Source organism: Procambarus clarkii, chromosome 24, assembly GCF_040958095.1.
Source record: "Procambarus clarkii isolate CNS0578487 chromosome 24, FALCON_Pclarkii_2.0, whole genome shotgun sequence".
Lineage (NCBI taxonomy): Eukaryota > Metazoa > Arthropoda > Malacostraca > Decapoda > Cambaridae > Procambarus > Procambarus clarkii.
The window spans coordinates 22,745,800-22,767,333 of NC_091173.1; the positions used below are offsets into that span (position 1 = coordinate 22,745,800).

General features: G+C 51.6%; 1 protein-coding gene across 1 annotated transcript in view; it reads left to right on the forward strand.

Annotated features, from left to right (window-relative positions):
- obe (activating signal cointegrator 1 complex subunit obelus) overlaps positions 1-21,534 on the forward strand; it is a 565,443-nt gene that overhangs the window by 161,391 nt on the left and 382,518 nt on the right. The window contains exons 15-17 of the mRNA XM_069330748.1: positions 18,990-19,102; positions 19,384-19,502; positions 19,746-19,875. Of these exons, the coding sequence (XP_069186849.1) occupies positions 18,990-19,102; positions 19,384-19,502; positions 19,746-19,875 (362 nt within the window). The remainder of the gene's footprint in view (positions 1-18,989; positions 19,103-19,383; positions 19,503-19,745; positions 19,876-21,534) is intronic.

Sequence of the window (21,534 nt, forward strand, 5' to 3'; positions counted from 1 at the left end):
AGTTGTTTCTCGCATCTTTGTATCGCTGGTATGTTTGGGGGTTTGGCCTCTTCCTGTATTGATTTCATTTTTGTGTCTTTTGGTCTCTGGCCTTCTCGCATTCTGAAGACAAACTCTTCAGCACGGGTGGGACACGAACAAGGGGACGCAGGTGGAAACTTAGTACCCAGATGAGCCACAGAGACGTTAGAAAGAATTTTTTCAGTGTCAGAGTTGTTAATAAATGGAATGCACTAGGAAGTGATGTGGTGGAGGCTGACTCCATACACAGTTTCAAATGTAGATATGATAGAGCCCAGTAGGCTCAGGAATCTGTACACCAGTTGATTGACAGTTGAGAGGCGGGACCAAAGAGCCAAAGCTCAACCCCCGCAAGAACAATTAGGTGAGTACAATTAGGTGAGTACTTTCTGTTGAACCAATCCTGTTTCCTAGTTCTGCTTCTGTTTTGGTATAAATTTTTTTGTGCCTTTATCATATATTTCACAAAACTTGACATACATCTCATTCACTTCCTTGCCTAGCAACAAGTCTGTCCAATTATACTCACTAAAAAAATTTCTAAGGTTGCCATAATGTCCTCTTCTGAAGTCAGGTTTTTCAATTGCATCGACCGTCATATTTTCTTCCAGATTATAACGCATTGCATACTTTATTCCCAAAAAGACATGGTCACTTTTACCCAAGGGAGGAAGGTACTGAATGTCAAATATTTCTTCCTCCTTCCTGCCAAATATCAAATCTAGCATGGAGGGAACGTCCCCTTCCCTCATCCTCGTAGCTTGTTTAACATGTTGATACAAGAATGTTTCCAGGATGAGGTCTACAAATTTACAGGTCCAGAAATCTTCTGTTTTAGCTTCATATGCTTCCCAGTCTATGGATTTCAAGTTGAAGTCGCCGACTATCAACAGTCATGAACTATCGTTATCCGCTCTCGAAATGATCTCTCTCTTTATTGTTATAAGACCTTCTCGTTTACTATCTATTTACTATCTCCTCCTCTGACCATGTGCTGCTTAGCGGTGGACTATATGCATTTATGATCATTAGTGTATTATCCTCATGGCAGATCTCTAGTGCTATTATGTCACCTCCTTGTGGATTGGCAGTCATTATTTCGTTTACCTTTAGGTGTTCTTCACCAGCACAGCAACGCTACCGCCTTTCCTGATTTTTCTGTCCCGTCTCCAAATTGAGTAGCCCCTTGGGAATATGATCTCATTTAAAATAGCATCTTCAAGTTTTGTCTGTGAGGTTTTTCCTCACGGAGGAAAAACCGTCACGGAGTGATGTGCGTGGGGTTTTTCTGTCCCTGCCTGATTGTCCACCCCTGGTTGTTTTCCTGGGGCTTTTGTGCTTCAGCTCTTTCATCCTGCCTCTCCCCAGTCGTTTTCCTGGCATCTCCTTTGGTTGGTTTCCACCGCTTCATTTCCTTGTGCGTTCCCTTGTTTCCTCCTCTGCCGCTGGGGTGTTCAGCGTGTGCTCCTTGGCTTCTTGGGCATTTTTTCGGCCTGTGTCCTGTGGTGTGCTTCTTTGTCTCGGTCTGTTGCAGTTTCTCATACCCCTTGGTTCGGGTACTGTTCTGGTGGCGACCCTTCCGCCTTCTTTGGTTTTCTAGCTAGCCCTGCCGGTTGGTTTTACAGGGTCTTGCGATGTCTCACGTCGGACCCGTCGTTTTTAACTCCTGGCAGGCTTGCTTGCCTTGGGGTAGTTTTTCTGTTCGGCAGATGTTCCATCTTGTGCTGCCTGGGTTTCGGTGGTTGCGCCCGAGATCTTCCCGCGGCTCTACCTTTTCCTGGGCTCGGAGGGGCCTTGTCGGGGCTGCTTATGTTCTGTCTCGCGGTCTCGCCTCCGGGTGGTGGTCGGGTGGCTTCGTGGTAGGTGTCCCACCTGCGTACTTCTCTTGGCGGCAGTATGGGGTATTTTGGCAGTCCTTCCTTTTCCTGTCCCTTCTTAGGTGGCTACTCTAGTTAGCGTCGGCTTGGTTTTCTGGTGTGGGTTGGGGGCCGTCGTCTTGCCACATACTGTCGCCTCTTTCGTGCGGCGCTGGCGGAGCCGCTTTGGCTTGCTTTCGGTCTTGGTGTTGCTTTTGCACCATTAGTAAGCTGTCTCGTGCGCCGTTTCACCTCCGGCCTGTTCGTGCGCCGCTTGCACCATCCTGGTCTCTGGTCAGCGTGCTCTGTCCTCTCCTCGGTTGGTAGGGCCCCTTCGGTTCCAGTTTGTTTTTTCGTCGGCTCTTTTTCCTTTTGGCATTTGCCTCTGAGAGTCGGGTTGCTGAGTTTTCTTGCTCCTTCGGTTTTAGCGTTTTGGTTGTTCGGTGGCAGCAGTCTCCATCTTTTCTGGCGCGGGGTGGGGCTGCTGCGTTCTGGAGGGGTCCATGTTTTGTTGGTGCTTGGTTGGTTGGTGTGTCGTGTTTTGTGTCGTGTGTCGTGTTCTCCGCTGTTGTTTGCATGCCACGGCATCTGTGTCCGGGGCGCGTTTTGCGTTAATCCGGTTCTGTTCTTCCCGATTCACTGGTGGTGGTGTCCGGGGTTGTCAGCCATGTTCTTGCGGCTCAGTTGCCTGTGTTCTTCCCTCATATCCGTGGCGTTCGTGGCTTCGCTGCTCTCGCTGCCGTCTGAGCGACGTGTCCTTCTTGTCATTCGGGCGTGGATCTTTGGTGTTCATACGGGGGTCTTGCTGCTCATTCTCGTGTTGTTCCCGGGACTTTTTGGGGCTGTTCCGCCTTGGGTTGGCGTTTGCTGCTGGTTGTCTCGCTTCCGTGCTTCCGTGGGGGGTGCGTGGTGTCCGCCTCTCGGTTCTGTCCCTTTGACCTTCCTCTGTGGGTAGTTAGCTCCGGGGAGCCGACGGAGCTCCCCCCAGAAAACCAGCGTTGAATGTAATGAAACGCCATTTTCTGGGTGAGACCCGGAGGCTCCCCGGCAACCCTCCCTCCCTCCGGTCGGCGGTTTTTGCGTGTTTTGACATCCAGCCTCAGAACTGATGGGTGGATAGCAGGCGTGGGAGGTCAGGGGTTTCCCCTTCCCCCTTCCGGGGAGGGGGGAGCTGCGCAGACAGCGGCGTGGTGACGTGTGACGTCATACTAGTTTGCTTGTTTTCTGTTGGGGAGTTCTATCCACTAGTTCGGCTTTAGGTAGCAAATTTTTACCAGAATAGGGGTTTGTTTTGGAATGCTTACCTTTCTGGATGCTTGACCTGGTCGATGGCAGACATAAAATGCTTCCAACCACACGGGGGTTTCTATAGGCCATTGCTCCCCTTGCCTCTCTGAGGGGGCCAGGTTCTGGCCGTGGTCCCCGGTTCTGGCCGTGGTCCCCGGTTCTGGCCGTGGTCCCCGGTAGGCCCTAGAACTCCATACACATGACTGATGCCAAAGTCTGACATTAGCATATCAGCCTGGTTAAGCTCCGGGGAGCCTCCGGGTCTCACCCAGAAAATGGCGTTTCATTACATTCAACGCTGGTTTTTTCGTGCTGTTCATGTCCTGGTTTGTTCTCCTATACCTTACTCGGTATTGCGTGCTTCGTTCTGCCCTGCTGGGGGTGCGTTCGCCGCTCCTGTGGGATGCGGTGTCCCTGCTTTTTGCTTTGCGTTTCGGCTCGTCTGACATTGCTACCTCGTTGGCCTTGGCCTGGGCCCTGGCTCTTCGTTTTTCGTCACAATTTTGTCATTGCAGTTTGTGGCGTCTATGTTTCAGCGGTTTTTCTGCTTGCGGCTTTTAGATGTCATCCGTTGTCGGACTTGTTGGTCCTTCAGGAGTCCCGGGGGGTTCCTCCCAGATGGGGCATTTCTGCACGCCCGGGTTGGTTCTTTTCCGGCTTGTCGGGTTTGGATTCCGGGTTTCTTGGCTTACCCTGCCAGTTGGCATTTTCCTGATCTTGTGGTGTCATTTCTCATGAGTCTCACGTCGGAACCACAGTGTCTCCGATCTCCTGGTGAGCTTGTTAGCATTGGGAAGTTTTCTTTACAGCAGACGTTCCATCTGGTTCCTTACCGACTTGGGTTTCCAGCTCTGCTTGCTCGGTGTTTGCACCCGAGGTTTTCCCGCAGCTCAGCCTCTTCCTAGGCTTGATCAGTCTATGGTGGGGATGGTTTGGTTCTGCCTCGAGTCTCTCACCATCTTTTGGTGTTCAGGTGGCTTCATTGATTGTGTCCCACCTGCGTGCTTCGTCTCAGCGGCGGTGTGGGTTTTTTGGCAGTCCTTCCTTTTTTCTTTTTGTCTCTTTGTAGGTTTGTTGTGTTTTGTTGGCGTGATCTTGTTCTTCTCTTGTGGAGGTTCAGGGTCGTCAATTTGCCACATACTGTCGCCTTGTCTCGTGCGGTGCTGGCGGAGCCGCTCCGAGTTGCTTCGGTTTTGGTGTTCCCTCCGCACCAATTCGCATGCTGTCTCGGGCGTAGGTGCTCTCTTCTCTTCTCCTCGGTTTGTTGTGGCCCCTTCGATTCTGGATTGTTTTCTGAGGCTTTTTTCTTGTTGGCGTTGGCCTCTGGGGGTCAGGTTGGGGTGCTTCGTGCTCTCCTCTGGCGCCAGGGTTTCAGCTCTTTTGGTCCTCGTGATAGGTTTGTTTGCTTGCAGCCGTCTCCTTCTTTTTTGGCGAAGACTGACATGGCTGCTTTCCGGAGGGGTCCTTGGGTTGTTGATGCTTGGTTGGTCTGGCCGGGGGTGCAATCATGTGTTGTGTTTGGTTACGGCACTTCGCCGTTCTCTGTGTGCCACAGCTGCTGTGTCTGGGGTCATGCTTTGGGTTGTTCCGGTTGTTCTTTCCCGTTCCTGGGTGCGGTTCTCTTGGGTCATCTGTGGGGTGGTTCGGTTCAGCCAGCCTGCTGTCTATTCCCGTGCCCACGTCGTTCGGTTCAGCCAGCCTGCTGTCTATTCCCGTGCCCACGTCGTTCGTTGGTTGGCTATGCGTTCCTTCATTGATGTTCCTGGGCCTGGTCGGGCCTGTGTGGCCTTGGGTTGGCAGTTGCAGTCTTTTGCCTCCACTTCGCATTGGAGAGTGAGCGACGTCCGCCTCTGGGTTAGGTCCCTCCTGTTTTCGTCTTTGGGTAGGTAGCTCCGGGGAGCCAACTGGGCTTCCCTCAGAAAACCAGCGTTGAATGTCGTGAAACCCCATTTTCTGGGAGAGACCCGGAGGCTCCCGGCAACCCCTACCTCCTTCCGGTCTGCATTTTTTTTGCATGTTTTGATATCAAGCCTCAGAACTGGGGTCTTGGGTTGTCGGCGAGGGGTCTGGGGCTCCGTCTTCCTCCTCCTGCGGAGGGTGGAGCTGCGCAGACGGTTGCGCGGCGATGTGGTGACATCATGCTCGTTAACTCATTTTTTTTTCGAACTAGTTCTGTCCACTAGTTCGGCTCTCGGTAGCAATTTCTTAACCACAATAGGGGTTTGTTTTGGGATGCTTACCTTTCTGTGTGCCTGACCTGGTCGATGGCAGACATAGAATGCTTCCAACCACATAGGGGTTTCTATAGGCCATTGCTCCTCGTGCCTCTCTGAGGGGGCCAGGTTCTGTCTCATGGCCTCTGGTAGGCCTAAGAACTCCATACACATGACTGATGCCAAAGTCTGATATTAGCAATATCAGCCTGGATAGCTCTGGGAAGTCTTCGGGTCTCACCCAGAAAATGGCGTTTCATTACATTCAATGCTGCTTTTTATTACAGTGTCATTATAATTATTATTATTATTATCATTAATTAAAAGCATTAATTATTTACAAGTTAGTTTTAATGGCTTTTCTGTAGAGAGCCCCTTCGGCTCCCCGGAGCAATACCGGGCTGATGTGTATATATTAGACCGTGCTAGCAGTCAATCGAAGGAGTTCTAAGCCTACCGGGGACCAGAGCCAGAACCTGGCTTTCCTCAAGAGAGGCACGAGGAGCAATTACCTAAAGACACCCCTGAGTAACTGGAAGCAGTCTGTCTGCCTTCTTCCAGGTCAGGCACCCAGAAAGGTAGGAATTCCAAAACAAACTACTGCTGATCAAATAAATTGCAAACCGAAAGCCAAACAAGCAACAGAACTCCCCAATCAAAACAAAGGAAACAAGTATGACATCACCACAAACGCCGCGCATCCGTCTGTGCAACCCCCCCTCTCTGGGAGGAGGACGGGGTGGGGGTCCCAGACCTCCACACCGGTAATTCTCCTTAGTTCAAGAGGCTGTTCTGTTGGTGATGGTCGATCGCTCTGGCTCCACTCTTTGCGCAGTGCTGCAGTGCGGTGTTGTTGCTCTGTTTTGGTGGTGTGTGAGTCAGACATAACACAAGAGTACTGGGGCTGTATGCACCTAGGGCTGCCTTCCTAGGTGCCCTGTAAGTACTGCCTTTGCGGCCTCAAGGTTATATTCCATGAGCCGTTCAGGTACAGCTTCCTCCGTGTGGTTCTGTCGCTGCTCGGTGATTGCCTGCCCTTGGGGGTTTCAGCTGGGGTGGTTCTTACTCCTGTTGCCCTTGGGTTAGGAGGTAGTTTTGTCGCTGGCTGGGGCGCGAGGTACTGTGCAGCTGTCTGATATACACATAGCGACCGGTTCTGTTCACCTGGAGACGCTGTGCTTTTGTGGGGGTTTTTCTTTTGTGTTGCCTGGCGGGGGTCTGCCAGGTGTGGAGGTAGGACCACAGGTAGGTTTTTGGTGGCCCTCCACTAGGTCCCCGTGCTTGCACACATCACAGAGGTTCAGCTTTTAGTTTGTTTGCTTGGTAGCTCTGGGATAACCGTTTAGCAGTACCTCGCCGGGGCTTCCCTTAGCAGTCAGCCTAAGGGCCCTGGAAACCCCCATTGGGGCTCAGTGGTCCAATGGAGGAGACCTTTGAGTCCCACCTCGCCTTGTGTGAGTTTGAAGGTTGCTCTGTCCCCTGTTTTGGGGTGACATTCACCATCTGCCTCCGCCTTGCTGCTGATTGGGGTCAGTGACACCTATGACCGGAGTTCTACGAGTGGTGTTCTTTGCTTGTATTCCATTCACCCAGTCTACTGAGTGATATTTGGGTGCAGGCAGCTTTAGCGTTGCATGCAAGGTTTAAGTTGCAGCAACGTGTGAGGTTGGTTACCTTTCCGGATGCCCTGCAGCTGCTCCGCTGAATTATACTGTAGTGAGACTCGGGTGTCTTCGGGGATATCCCCTTCCGGATCGGCGGCGGAGGAATTCGAGCCTGGTCCTCCTGCAGGAGCTTTTGGGCCACGCCAGCAGGCCTCCTTTATCCCTGCTTTTCTGGTGGACTCTGCTTTTTCTCCAAAGGCAGAGGGTTTGGAGGACGGCTCGGCCCCGGGTCCTAACGTGGAGGATTCCAGGGCTGGGGAGGAGTTGACTTGGGGGACCTGAGCCCCACTTGTGCCTGCTTGGGTGTTTGGTACCCTCCGTGCAGGGTTTGTTGTTCAGGAGGAGGGGTTTTTCCTTTCCCCCTCCCAGTACAATTTCGTTACACGAGTTCGACTCCTCCTTGGGTTCGGGTCCGAGTTCCCTTGGGTTCTTCGGTTCCCTCCTTCTGGAGGTTTTTTGGTTTCCCGCATTGTACAGAGGAAGGTGTGGAAGGCCCCTTGCAGCTTACCTCCTGCGAGACCCGGATTACGCCTTAATAATGAAGCCTTCTTTTTGAGTTTGGCTCCTTTTTTTTTTTTTTTTTATTGGGTGCATTACAAAGTGCCGGAGTCTTCCTGGCTGGCAGACTGCCTTTTCTTCTTTGGGGGGGGGCTTGGCATTCATCCTGCCGGAATGCGTACTTGAATGGCGAGAGTTGCTTACAGTTGTTGAGGTTTTCCTGGGGGTAGAGTTGGAGCACCTCAAGCTGTACTAGTCGCTCCTGTCCTTCCTTATGGTGTCAGCCAGGTGCGACTTATCGTGCAGGTTCCCTTTCGGCATCCCTGGTGGCTGAGGATTTGTGCGCCCGCAGACACTTGGCTTCGTTCTTGCGCTGCTCCAGCTGCTGGAGCTGTCTTTGGACTGTCTCGTGCTGGGTGTGGAGGAGCTGTGTTCCGGGCCAGGATCCGGTGTGCTTGCTTCTGCATCTTGGGGGCCGGCTTCTTTGGTGGAGTTGTATGCGCCGTTTTTGAGGGAGGTGGTGTCTGTTCATTGCTTCTCCCCTTGCATGCTGACAGGCGGTGCTCATCCAAATTTTGGAATCGTCTTGGGCCCTGGCTCTTAGATTTTCATCACCTTTCTGTGGGGAGCCCCTACGGCTCCCTGGAGCTTATCGGGCTAATGTATGTTATATTAGACCGGGACATTAGCTAAGGAGTTCAGACCTACCAGTGACCAGCGCCAGAACCTGGCCCCTTCAGAGAGGTTTCAGGGAGCAATGGCCCTGGAAAACCCCTTTGTGGTTGGGGTTTTCCTTATCTGCCATCGACCTGGGTTTGTACCCAGTAAGGTAGGCATAACAAAACAAACCCCACATGGTAAAAATTAAAACAAAAAACCGAACAGAGAGGTAGAAGCTCCCTACAATCCCAAGGAAACAAGCAAACATCACACTTTACTGCTGCGCCGATCGTCCACGCAGCCCTCCTCGCCCCGAGAGGAGGAGGGGGGAGCCCCGGACCTATCGCGCCGGCTGCCTAGCACCAGTTTGTAAGCTAATGTCAACCGGGATAGACGCTTCTCTGGCCTCAGTTTTCTAGGCGGTGTTTGCCTTGTGGCGTTCACTGCCGTGTGTTGTGTCGTGCAGTGGCCAGGCGTATCTCATCAGTGCCGGGGCTACATGCACTTAGGGGCTGACGTCCCTAAGTGCCCTGTGAGTACTGCCCTTGCATAACAGGGTTATCTTCCTTGGGGCGTTCGGGAACCATTCCCGTAGAGGTTCTTGCTGCTCTGCATTTGCCTCACCCTTGGGGCCAGCTGGGGCTTGGGGCCGTTGTTTAGCCCTGGGTAGGGACAGGTATTGTGCTAGTTAGGGCGTCAAGGTGTTGCACGACCTGCCACCTAAGCAGCGACCGGTTCCTGTTGCCTCTGGAGACGGTGTACTTTTGCGGGGTTTTTCTTGTTTTTATATTCATTTACCTGGTGGGGGTCTGCCTAGTGTGGCTATAGTTCCATTGGTAGTGTTTGGTGGCCCTCTGCTAGGCCCCCCGTGATTGTACACGTCGCAGGGGTTTTCAGTGTTATACTTTACCCCTTGTTAATTTTGGGTGTTTAACAGGTTAGCAACACCTTGCCCGAGCTTCTCGTAGTTGTTTACCCTACAGGCCCTGGAAACCCCTGTCGGGGCTCGGTGGACCATTGAATGTGTCTTCAGGGTCCCAACTCGTCGTGTACGGAATCGTTGGTTGCTGTGCCCTTGTCTCCGGGTGACAGTCGCCACTTTTACCTCCATCATGCTGCCTGTTGGGTCACTGACACCTTGACCCGGAGTCTTGCCAGAGAGATTCTCTGCATGTTCTCCAGTACTCTCCTGATGTTATTACTGTTCAGAGTACAGGCGTCATCCATGTTGCAAGCTAGGTTAGGGTGCTGCAACATGCTAGGTTGGTTTCCCACTCGGATGCCCCGGGGCCGCCCCGTTTTGGTTAGGTGCTGTTCGCACTTTCCCTCCCTGTTCCCGGCTCCGGACCGTCTGCAGGTTTCGGGGTTGGGGCGGGGGTTTAGTTGGGGCCAGAGACTCGGGCGGTTTTCAGGGGCTGCCTCGTTCGGGTTGGGGACGGAGGTTTTCGAGCCTGTTCCTCCTGCCAAGGCTTCTGGGTCTTACCAGCAGCCCACATTCTTGCTGCCTTTCCCATAGACTTTTCCTTTTCTTTAAGGGCGGAGGGCTTGGAGGACGGCTCTACCCCGGGGCCTCTGTTGTGGGTTCCCGGGGCTGTGGGGGATGCCTGCTAGCAGTTCTGGGGTAGTTTGCCCCTGCCTGGGTTTTCTGCTTCTGGGCTGAGTTTTTTGCCCATCCTGTTTGGTTGCTTCCCGCTTTTGCTGGCGTGTTTTCGTATCTTTTGCGTCGGTCACAGCCCTCTGTTCTGGTGGCCATTTTCGTCTGCCGGTTTCCCGGCGTGGCCACCAGGGCGGCGTTGCGATTTGTTTACGTGCGTCTGGGTGTGCGAGCGAGTGTCTCGGGTGAGTTTTAAACTTTTTTCAGGGGTTTTATTCTCCTGTTGTCGTTTCTTTGCTTTTCTGGTGTTTTCTGCCCGTTCCTGTTCCTCTGGGAACGTTTGAGTGCTGATTTTACTCCGGGTTTTCCGTTTTGTCTGTTTTGGGTTTGGGCCCTGTGGTTTGGGCTCAGTGTCCCTGTCTGTTATGCTTGCTCCCACACCTTGTCCTTTGGTTTTTGGTCTGTTTTGACCGTTTCCCTGGGGGTTCTGTCTGGGGCTGTGCTATGCATTTCTGTGGTGTATCTCCACCGGAAAATGTAGTGGTTTCGGCTCCCTCTGGTTCGAAACCGGGTTCCTTTGGGTTCTTTGGTTTCATTCTGGAGGTTTCTTCCTCTTGGGCCCCCATTGTGGGTTCAGGGGGCTTTGTTTCCTCGTGTGTGACCTGGTTCTGCCTTCTGGGGTTCAGGGATCATCCGGGCTTGCAGACTGATCTTTTTGGGTCTTTTTGGGTTTGGGCACGTGTTGTGGTCGTGCTGGGACTTTGGGGTTTTGTTGTCGAGGTAGGCCTTTTAATGCAATTTTGTGCCTTCTTCGCCTGGCCGGCGTGGGGCTCTCTGCCCACTGGTCAGTGGCTTGTAATTTTCTTTTCACGTGTACGTGTTCACATGTGTATGTGCATACGCACGTGTGTGTAACATACCTTGTGTGTATGTGTATATGTATGTGTAGGTAATATATAATACGTATACATAATACGTATGTATATATGTGTATTTATACTTTTTCTTTCGGAAGGGGCTCTGTTCCCTTCTCTGTTGATGGGGCGCTGGGGGAGCAGCTTGCTTTGCTGACTCTCGCATGGTCCCGTAATTAGTGGGCGCTTTTGGTTGTCTTCCGGCCTCTGGTGGCGGCGGTGGACAGCTTCTTTCCCTTTGGGGGGTTCAGGGCTGGTGGGGTGGGCTTCTTCCCCTGCGCTTCGCTGTGTCATCTTGGTGGGTGCATTGGACGTGGTCGATCCGCCCCGTCCTTCTGGGGTTCCCGTCTGCTTTATGCAGACATGGGCCTGTCGAATCTGCGGTTCTTCTGGACTTCTTCAGTCTGCGCCCTGGATTCTATGCCCTCATCGGAGGACAGTTGTCTCCTGTCCGGATTCTGTTGGCACCGGGTGCCTGGATGGTGGCTCTGGACCTCCAGGTCATTTCTTGGCACGTTCCTCTCCAGTTTTCCGGGACTGGCACAGTTAGTGGTGGGGCTTCATGCTTGCTGCTTTTGTTGCCTTCCCTATTTTGTAATTGGCACTTGGTGTATTTACACATCTATGCCGGATCTTGGTGCCCTGTCTGAGTCTCCTTGGGATTCGGTGTCTGGCCTATCTCGACGACTGGCTGGTGTGGGCTCCCAGTCGGTCCGCTTGTCTGCTTGCCAGATGTGTGGTTCTTTCCAGTTCGCCGGGTTTGGTTTCCTGGTGATCTGGAGGTCGTTCCATGTTTCCGTCCCGGGTTCGGACCTGGCTGGGTCTTGTTTAGGGCTCTTGGGCCACTCCTTGTCTTTCCCTCCAGAAGTGTTACTGCGGCTGTGGTCCCGCCTTCGGCTGTTCATGAAGGGGTCCCGGGTTGCTCGAGCTGTTGTGCGGAAGTCTGAACTTTGACGTGCTGGTCTGCCCGCGGGGTTGGGTTTGGCTTTGGCGTCTGTTTGGTTCCTTCGGAGACTCCCATCCGCCTCCTGCAATCGTTGGGTTCGTTCCTCCGGGCATCTTGTGTTGGTGCTGCGGCACCAGCTTCCTCTTTGGGTTTTCGGGGTTCCGTGCCTTGGCACCTCCCCGAGCCTTCACTCTATGTGTTCACGGACGGGTCATCTCTCGGCTGTGCTTTGTGACCAGTGCTCACCAGGTCGGCCGGGGATGGTGGGATCTGTCCGTCCGTCGGGCTAACAGCACGGTTCAGGAGTTCGGGACTGTCTGGTTTGCGCTTCGGAGGGTTTGGGTCACTCAGTGCTCTGCCATTCAGCCCCATTCGGACTGTTCCCTGGCGGTTCTTTGCCGGAACCACAGGGTTTCTCTTAGGTGTTTGTCCTTTGGGGTTGGTCCCTTAGAGTGGCTCGTTTGCTAGATTCTCGGGGTTTGGCTAACAGTGAGGTTCATGTCCGGGGTGTGTCCTGCGTCCTGGCGGACAGCTGTCTTGGTTCATTCCTCTGTTCGCAGATTGGCCGGTCGTTGCCGACTCGTTTCGTTGGCTCTGCCGCACGTATGGACTTCTGGCCATGGACGTCTTCGAGTCGGCGTGGTCTAGGCGTTGCCCATTTTATGTGGCACCCTTACCCGCCTCTTAGGCGCCCTTAGGGAGTCGGTCGGCCGAGCGGACAGCACGCTGGACTTGTGATCCTGTGGTCCCGGGGTCGATCCCGGGCGCTGGCGAGAAACAATGGGCAGAGTTTCTTTCACCCTATGCCCCTGTTACCTAGCAGTAAAATAGGTACCTGGGTGTTAGTCATCTGTCACTGGCTGCTTCCTGGGGGTAGAGGCCTGGTTGAGATCTGGGCCGCGGGGACACTAAAAGCCCCGAAATCATCTCAAGATAACCTCAAGATAGCCTGCGAGGCATTCACGGTGGATGCCCTTCAGCAGGACTGGTCGAGGTGGGGGTACCTGTTCCTCTTTTCCGGTCCAGCTGTTGCTTCGGGTTCTGGCTTGGTTGCAGCCCATTCCCACGAGAGCAGTCCTTATGGTTCCTTGGTGGCCGGCCCAGCTTTATTTTCAGGCGCTGCTTGATAGGTGTCCGAACCCGGGGCGTTTTCCCACGGCTCCGCCTCTTTCGGCAGGTCGGACCGGTCCTGTACGTGACTGGTTCGGCCTTCTTCTCGGCTCTTCGCGTCTGGTATTTTGACATGGATATCACCATCTCTGTGGTGATCAGGTGGCTTTGTTGATGGTGTCCCACCTGTGAGCTTTGCTCGGCGACAGTATGACGTTCCTGGTGTTACTATGCACTTTTTCTTGCTCTTCGTAGATTGTCTTCTCTTTCCCATCGGGTTGTCTTGTCCTTTCTTGGGTTTTCATGACTAGTTTAGATGTTTCTTACTGTCGCCTCATTTTGTGCGGTGCTGTCGGAGCCGCTCCGGCTTGCGCTCGGGGTGGATGTCACATCTGCCCTGTTTCGAATGCTTTCTCATGTTTTGTTTCAGCTCTGGTTATCTTGAGATGATTTAGGGACTTTTTAGTGTCCCCACGGCCCGGTCCTCGACCAGGCCTCCACCCCCAGGAAGCAGCCCGTGACAGCTGACTAACACTCAGGTTCCTATTTTACTGCTAGGTAACAGGGGCATGGGGTGAAAGAAACAATGCCCATTGTTTCTCGCCGGCGCCTGGGATCGAACTCAGGACCACAGGATCACAAGTCCAGTGAGCTGTCCGCTCGGACGACCGGCTCCCTAGAACTGCTCTCTGGCCTGCTCATGCGTCGCCTGAGCCGTCCAGGTCCTTGATCAGGGAGCCTTCTTATCTTCTCCTCAGTTTTTGGTAGCCCCCTTCGGTTCAGGTTTCTGCTCTTTGGTACTGGTGGTAGGTTTGTATGTTTGCAGCCTTTCTCTGTCTTGGCGACAGTCGAGACGGCTGCTTTCTGGAGGGGTTCTTGGGTTATTGATGCTTGATTGGTTCGACCGGGGGTGCGTCCTGTATTGTCTGGTTGCGTTTTTTGCCGTTACCTGGGTACCGTGTCTGGGGATGCACTTTGGGTTGATCTGGTTCCCCCTCGTTTCCTGTTTCAGGGCTCGGGTCTCCCAGGGCGTCCACAGAGTTTTTAAGTCTTCCAGCCTACGGTCTGTCCTTGTGCCTGTGCTGTTCGGACGTTTGCAGCTTTTGCTGCTGTGTTGGTGAGGTCTAGGGCTCATTTCGGGCGCAGGGATTTGAGGGTCACATAGGTTTTAGGCCGCCCATTCTTTATGCGCGTCTGCTCCTGTGCGTTCTTGTTGCCTTGGGTCGCAGGTTGCAGCCTGTTGTCTCGGCTTCGCGTTGCAGAGTTTGTGGCCACCGCCTCCCGGTTCAGCCCTTTTTTTCCTTCTCTTTGGGTATGAAGTTCCAGGGAGCCGTAGGGGCTCCCCACAGAAAACCAGCGTTGAATGTAATGAAACGCCATTTTCTGGGTGAGTCCCGGAGGCTCTCTGGCAACCCTCCTTCCCACCGGTCGGCGTTTTTTTCGCGTTGGTTGAAGCTTAGCTTCCGTACTGGTGCTAGGCAGCCAGCGCGGTAGGTCCGGGGCTCCCTCCTCCCCCTCAGGGCAGGGAGAGCTGCACGGACGATCGGCGCGGCAGTATAGTGTGATGTTTGCTTATTTGCTTGTTTCCTTGGGATTGTAGGGAATTTCTACCTCTGTTCGGTTTTTTGTTTTAGTTTTTACCATGTGGGGTTTGTTTTGTTATGCCTACCTTTCTGGGTGCAAACCCCGGTCAATGGCAGATAGGGAAAACCCCAACCACAAGGGGGTTTTCCAGGGCCATTGCTCCCTGAAACCTCTCTGAAAGGGCCAGGTTCTGGCGCTGGTCCCTGGTAGGTCTGAACTCCTTAGCTAATGTCCCGGTCTAATATAACATACATTAGCCCGATAAGCTCCAGGGAGCCTCCGGGGCTCACCTAGAAAATGGCGTTTCATTACATTTAACGCTGTTTTTTTGTCCGTTGCTGTTTGCAGAGTCTGCAGTGTTGCATTTTCTGCAGGTGGCTTTGTCCTGTGATGGCCTTTGTCGGACTTGTAAGTTTTCCGGGGATTGGCCATGGAGGTCCTGCCCGGAAGGGTCGTGCCAGGCCTCAGGGTTCCTTCAGTCGTCGTAAGCCAGTAGTGTCAGATTCGGGGCCGGCACCTCCTCTGGAGCTGTCGGCGTTCTGTTTGGTGCAGTGATCACTCTTAGTGTCAGTTGGGCTTTTGTAGGGGTCGTCGGCCCTTTCGTGGGTTGCCCAGTTGACGGGGCGATAGGAGGGGGAGGCTCGCCCTGTTTGCTGTCTCTCGCCAGGTCCCACGATTCGTGAGCATTTCGGGTCGTTTCCTCCGACCTGTGGTGGCGTTGGGTCGCTCCTCCTTCGGGGGGATCTGGGCTGGCAGGGCAGGCCTCTTCTCCTGTGCTCTGTCAGGTCATCCGGGGGTGGGTTTGCTTGGGTGTGGTCAAAATAACAAAGTCCCTCAGGTGGGTTTCCACCTGTTTTCAGTTACGAAACGGGACTGTGTGGATCTGTGATTCATACTGGTCTGAATCCCTGGAACTTTTGCCCCTCCTTTCGGATGACCACTCGGGGTCAGGTTCGGCTGCTTTTGGCGCCGGGTGCCTGGATGGTGTCTCGGGACCTCCAGGACGCGTTTCAGTTTTATAATTTTATGGTACACATGCCGAGGGACCGAGGGAGCCAGTCAGTTGAGCGGACAGCACACTGGACTTGTGATCCTGTGGTCCCGGATTTGATCCCGGACGTCGGCGAGAAACAATGGGCAGAGTTTCTTTCACCTATGCCTCTGTTACCTAGCAGTAAAATAGGTACCTGGGTGTTAGTCAGCTGTCACGGGCTGCTTCCTGGAGGTGGAGGCCTGGTCGAGGACCGGGCTGCGGGGACACTAAAGCCCTGAAATCATCTCAAGATAACCTCAAGATGCCTTTTCATCAGGGGTTCAGTGACTGGCTCTGTTATGACAAGCTTACCACTTTCATTGCATTCCATTCGGCTTGAATTTGGTACCTCGAGTGTTCACACGCCTTACTGGGTCATGGTGACCTGTTTGCTTCTGTTAGGGGTTCAGGTTCTGGCTTACCTCAACGACTGCCTGGTGTGGGCTCCCAGCCAGTTCGCATGTGCCAGGGATATGGTTCTTTCTCAGCTCACCGGGTTCGGGTTCATGGTGCACTGGAGGAAGTCCCTTTTGGTTCCCCATCAGGTTCGGGCTTGGCTGGGTCTGGTGTGGGACTCTCGGACTGCTTCCTTGTCTCTCCCTCCTGTGATGCTGTTGCAGCTGTGGTCCCGCCTCCGCCTTTTTTTGGAGGGCACCTGGGTCACACATGAATTGTTTGAGCAGCTGTGCGGGAGCCTGAATTCGCCTTGCTGGTCTACCCATCGAGTCGGATCTGGCTTCGGCAGATGTTCTGGTTTCTTTTGGGGTCATCCCTTCTTCTGCTCTCGCGATCGATGGGTTCGGATCACGGGAGCCTTGCGTCGGCTGCTGTGTCGCCAGCTTCCTCTGCAGGTTTTTCAGGGTTCTGTGCCGTGGCGCCTCCCTGAGCCTTTGCTTGATGTGTTCACGGATGCCTCGTCTCTCGGCTGGGGTTTTGTGACAAGTGCTCACCAGGCCGTCCAGGGTCGGTGGGGTCTGCCATTCTGTCAAGCTCACAGCATGGTGCAGGAGTTTGCGGCGGTGTGGCATTCGTTTCAGACGATTTGGGTCACTCGAGGAGCAACGATCTGGCTCCATTTGGACTGCTCCCCGTTGGTTCATTTTCTGAACCGCGGGGGTTTCATGCGGTCCTAGGTTCTTTACGGCTGGTCGCTTCGGGGTGACTCGTCTGCTGTGTTCTCGGAGTTTGGATCTCCTGGCGGTTTATGTTCACGGGGTGTCAAACGTCCTGGCGGACGACCTGTCTCGGTTCGTTCCCCTTTCCACGGAATGGACGGTCAACGTCGACTCATTCAGTTGGCTCTGCCAGGTGTACAGGCACTCAGAGGTGGACCTATTCACATCGACGTGGTCGAGGCATCTTCCAGTTTATGTGGTGCCCTTCCCTTCCCAGACTGCAAGGCTGTCGGGATCGATGCCTTTCGGCTGGACTGGTCGAGGCGGAGTTACCTGTACCTCTTGCCTCCCGTCTGGTTGTTGCTCCGGATCCTGGCTCAGTTGGAGACTTGCCAAGGGAGAGTAGTCCTGTTGGTTCCTTGGTAGCCGGGCCAGCCTTGGTTTCAGGCGCTTCTTGCTCGATGTCCGAACCTGAGGGTCTTCCCGCGGCTCTGCCTCTTTCAGCAGATCAGTCCGGTCCATTACATGGCTGGTTTGATCTCCTCCACTCTTTGTGTCTGGTCTTTTTGACACAGGTGTATCACCATTTGTATGGTGATCAGGTGGCTTAGTTGATGGTGTCCCACCTGTGAGTTTTGTCTAGACGGCAGTATGAAATTTCCTGCCGGTCCTTTCAACAATTTTTGTCTCTTCGTAGGTTGTCTTTGATTTCTGTTCGGGTTGTTTTGTCCTTTCTCTCTTAGTTGTTTCAGGACCGTCATCTTGTGCCAAGTACTGTCGCCTCATTTCGTGCGGCCCTGGCTGAGCCACTGCAACTTGCTTTCGGGGTGGATGTCTCTTCTGCTCCGTTCCGCAAGTTTTCTCGGACGTTGTTTCACCTCCGGCCGACTCATGCGTCGCCTGAGCTGTCCTGGTCGTTGGACTGGGTGCTCTCCTCGTCACAACCGGGTGCTCTCTTTTCTCTCTTCTCATCGGTTTGTGGTGGTCCCCTCAGTTCAGGACTGTTTTCTAAGGCTCTTTTCTTGAGGGCATAGGCCTCTGGGGGTCGGGTCAGGGAGCTTCATGCTCTCCTCCGGTGCAGGGGTTTCTGCTCTTTCAGTCCTGGTGGTCGTTTCGTTCGTTTGCAGCCTTCTCGTCCTTCTCTGGTGAAGAATCAGTCTGCTACTTTCAGAAGGGGTCCCATGGGTTGTTGATGCTTGGTTGGTTTGGCCGTGGGTGCATCATGTTTTGTGTCCAGTTGTCCAGCTCGCCACGGGCTCCGTTGCAGGGGGGACACACTTTGGGTGGACCCGGTTTCCCTTATTCCCTGTTCCAAGGCGCGGTTCTCCCAGGTCATCCGCAGGATTATTTGGTCTAGCCAGCCTGCAGTCTATCCCTGACGTTCGTAAGTTCGCGGCTTTGGCTGCTGTTTTTGGGAATATGTCCTGGGCTGACCTTCGGGCATGGGGCTAATGGAGGTCTAACAGGTTCCTGGCTGCACGGTATCTTGTTTATGTTCCTGGGCCTTCTTGGGCGTGTGTAGCCTTAGGTCGCAGGTGGCAGCCATTTGTCTTTGACTTCGAGTTGAGGAGCGAGTGATGACCGCCTCCCGGGTAAGTCCCTCTTTTTGTTTATCTTTGGTTAGGTATCTCTGGGGACCCAAAGGGGCTCTCCACAGAAACCCAGTGTTGAATGTAATGAAACGCCATTTTCTGGGTGAGACCCGGAGGCTCTCCAGCATCCCTCCCTCCCTCCAGTCGGCGTTTTTTCGTGTTTTTTGATTCTCAGCCTCTGAACTGGGGAGAGTTGCTGACATGTAGGTCTGGGACCCTCCTGTCCCCCTCTCGGGGAGGGGGCGGTTCCGCACACGGATGCGCGTCGTTGTGCTGGCGTCATACTTGTTTCCTTGGTTTTGATTGGGGAGTTCTGTTGCTTGTTCGGCTTTCGGTTTGCAATTTATTTAATCAGCAGTAGTTTGTTTTGGAATTCCTACCTTTCTGGGTGCCTGACCTGGTAGATGGTAGACAAAGACTGCTTCCAATTACACAGGGGTGTCTTTAGGCCATTGCTCCTCGTGCCTCTCTTGAGAGGGCCAGGGTCTGGCTCTGGTCCCTGGTAGGCTTAGAACTCCTTCCATTGATTGTTGCCACGGTCTTATATATACACATCAGCCCGGTATTGCTCCGGGGAGCCTCCGGGTCTCGCCCAGAAAATGCCGTTTCATTACATTCAACGCTGGTTTGTTTCTTGCACTTTTTCTGTGAGTCTTAATTCATTATTGTTTTAACAATGTTTATATCTGCCTCACATCTGGGGAGGATTGATGTTGGTCCTTGGTCTTCCAGGGAGGGTTTTTGCACCATGGACAATATCTTATTATTATTCTTAAAGGACAGTTTGTCATGATCAATGCTTTAAAGTTGTTTGAAATGCAATATTTAATCTAATATTATAATATTATATTTATCACTATAAAAATGAGTCTATACAGTAATTATCCTTACTGTATTCACAGGTGACACCCAACTCTCGCAGTTAGTTAAGCTGCTGATCATTGATGAGGTCCACTTGCTGCATGGTGACCGAGGTCCTGTTTTGGAAAGTCTTGTGGCTCGCACCTTGCGCATGGTACGCACTCTGTTACACTAATATTCTTTCTGTAGGTTAAGATTTCTTGGTATTTTTCTTGTTCTATGTTAGATGCTGATCTAGTTCTTTGGAAAGAAGTTTGTGTGATACAGAAGAGTGTCTTATGTTTGACTGCGTATGACCTTCAACACTTTAATTACTAAAACTTTGTTCTCAAAATATTAATGAGTACAGTATAACATATCCTTTGTATCCTACATATTCAATGTTTTGTACTTGTTTAAACTACAGACACATGATGATGCTTTTGGTCCTTACAGGTGGAGTCTCAGCAGTCCATGATTAGAATAGTGGGTCTCTCTGCTACTCTGCCAAACTACATAGATGTGGCTTCTTTTCTTAGAGTAAATCCATTCAAAGGTCTCTTCTACTTTGATGGGTAAGATCAGGATTGTTATTTCAACATGTTAGATTAACAGTTATGAGAATGCCATTTCTACTTAGCTCTATGATATATCTCCAATCTACTGTATTATTATTATTATTATTATTATTATTATTATTATTATTATTATTATTATTTATTTGTATGAAGTAAATTTAAACACACTTATAATTTGAAAAGTCTGGTGTAAGCAGTTATCCTCTACATGTAATGTGTGTGTCTCTTGTGCCTCTACAGACGGTTCCGACCAGTGCCACTAGGCTTGACTTTTGTTGGAGTAAAAGCCATAGGGAGGTTCAAGCAAATGGAGGATATGGATAAAGTCACTTTTGATAAATGTCTACACTTTTTGGAACGTGGTCACCAGGTTAGTAATTGCTTTCTTATTAACTTAACAGAATGTTATGCTTAGATTGAAACCTGTTTTGTTTAGTAATACTATGTGTCAGGCCTATGTAGAACTTAACTGAATGCAGCAGTACTTAAATGCTGCACAAACTGCACTTCCTTGACTGCTCTCACAAGAAATTATTCCTCCTCATTATGAGAATTACTGTACAGTATCCACTTGATATAAGGACCTCTTATTTACCATTCCTCATAATGGTGTTCTAACTGGCAGACAGATTAGGGCAGTAATTAGAGGCAATGTATCTGGTTGGAGGAGTGTTACTAGTGGAGTACGACAGGGTTCAGTTCTTGAACAAATCCACAAGGGCCGTGACGAGGATTTGTTCATTTGATGCATCACGTTATCATGATCTCTGTGTGTGGTTCAGTTCTTGCACCAGCAATGTTTATCATCTATATAAATGATCTCCCAGAAGGAATACAAAATTATATGAACATGTTTGCGAATGATGCTAAGCTACTAGGGAGGAGAGATGTCGACGATTGAAAGTAGTGTTTGGAGCACCATGTGGCAAATGAAATTCAATATGAATAAATGCCATGTTATGGAATGTGGAAAAGGAGAAAAATAGACCACAAATAACCTACAAATTATGGGGACAGGCCTTAAAGAACTCTAGCAAACAAAGAGATCTAGGGTTGGTTCTGGACAGTAGACTATCCCCATAGGAACACGTAATGGACATCAGGCAAGGAGCACATGCGGCGCTTTTCAACTGCAGATTCACTTTTAAGTACTGTTCATGGGTGGTGAAATACTAAAAACTTGTTCTTGACTTTAGTAAAACCAAATTTGGAATATGCAGCAGTTATATGGTGCCCATATCTCAAGAAGCTCATTAGTAAACTAGAAAAGGTGCAATGGCTTGCTACAAAATGGCTTCCAGAACTGAAATACAAGAGTTATGAAGAGAGGTTAGAGGCATTAAATATGCTTGGTCATATGGGGGGGATACATACAGCTTTGACACGGGGGAGATACCAGATGCGCTTAAACCAGCAAACATAGCCCCTCTACACAAGGGAGGTAGCAAAGCATTAGCAAAGAATTATAGACCAGTTGCACTAACATCCCACATAATAAAAGTACAGGCATACCTCAGTTTAAGAGTTTAATTGGTTCCTGGAGACGCCTCGTATTCCGAAAACTCGTATTCCGAAGCTAATTTCCCCATAAGAAATAAAGGGAAATGAATTAATCCGTTCCTGACTACCCCAAAAACCCCACATCAAACAAAATTTTTATACCTAATTCATCTAAATAAACCTACAAAACTATGTTCAAGTTATTACTTACCTTGCTGTTGAATGCTGTAGGCGTATGGAAGATGGTGAGGAGGGGGGAGGAGGAGAGGAGTTACTGTTTGGAAGGGGAATCCCCTTCCATTATCACATCAGGCAGTGAAGACCTTTCTGGTGTGCTCTCCCTGGGACGTTTTATGAGTGCCACTAGGTCCTGGTTGAGGCTCACTGCTCGATTTCCTCACCACAAATCTGTCCAAACCCTGGCTTTCTCTCAAATAATGGCCTCCGAAACACTATCACCCCTTAACTCCTTGTCGTGTATCCAAATTAATAACAACTTTTCCACTTCAAGTATTTGTGGTCTTTGTTT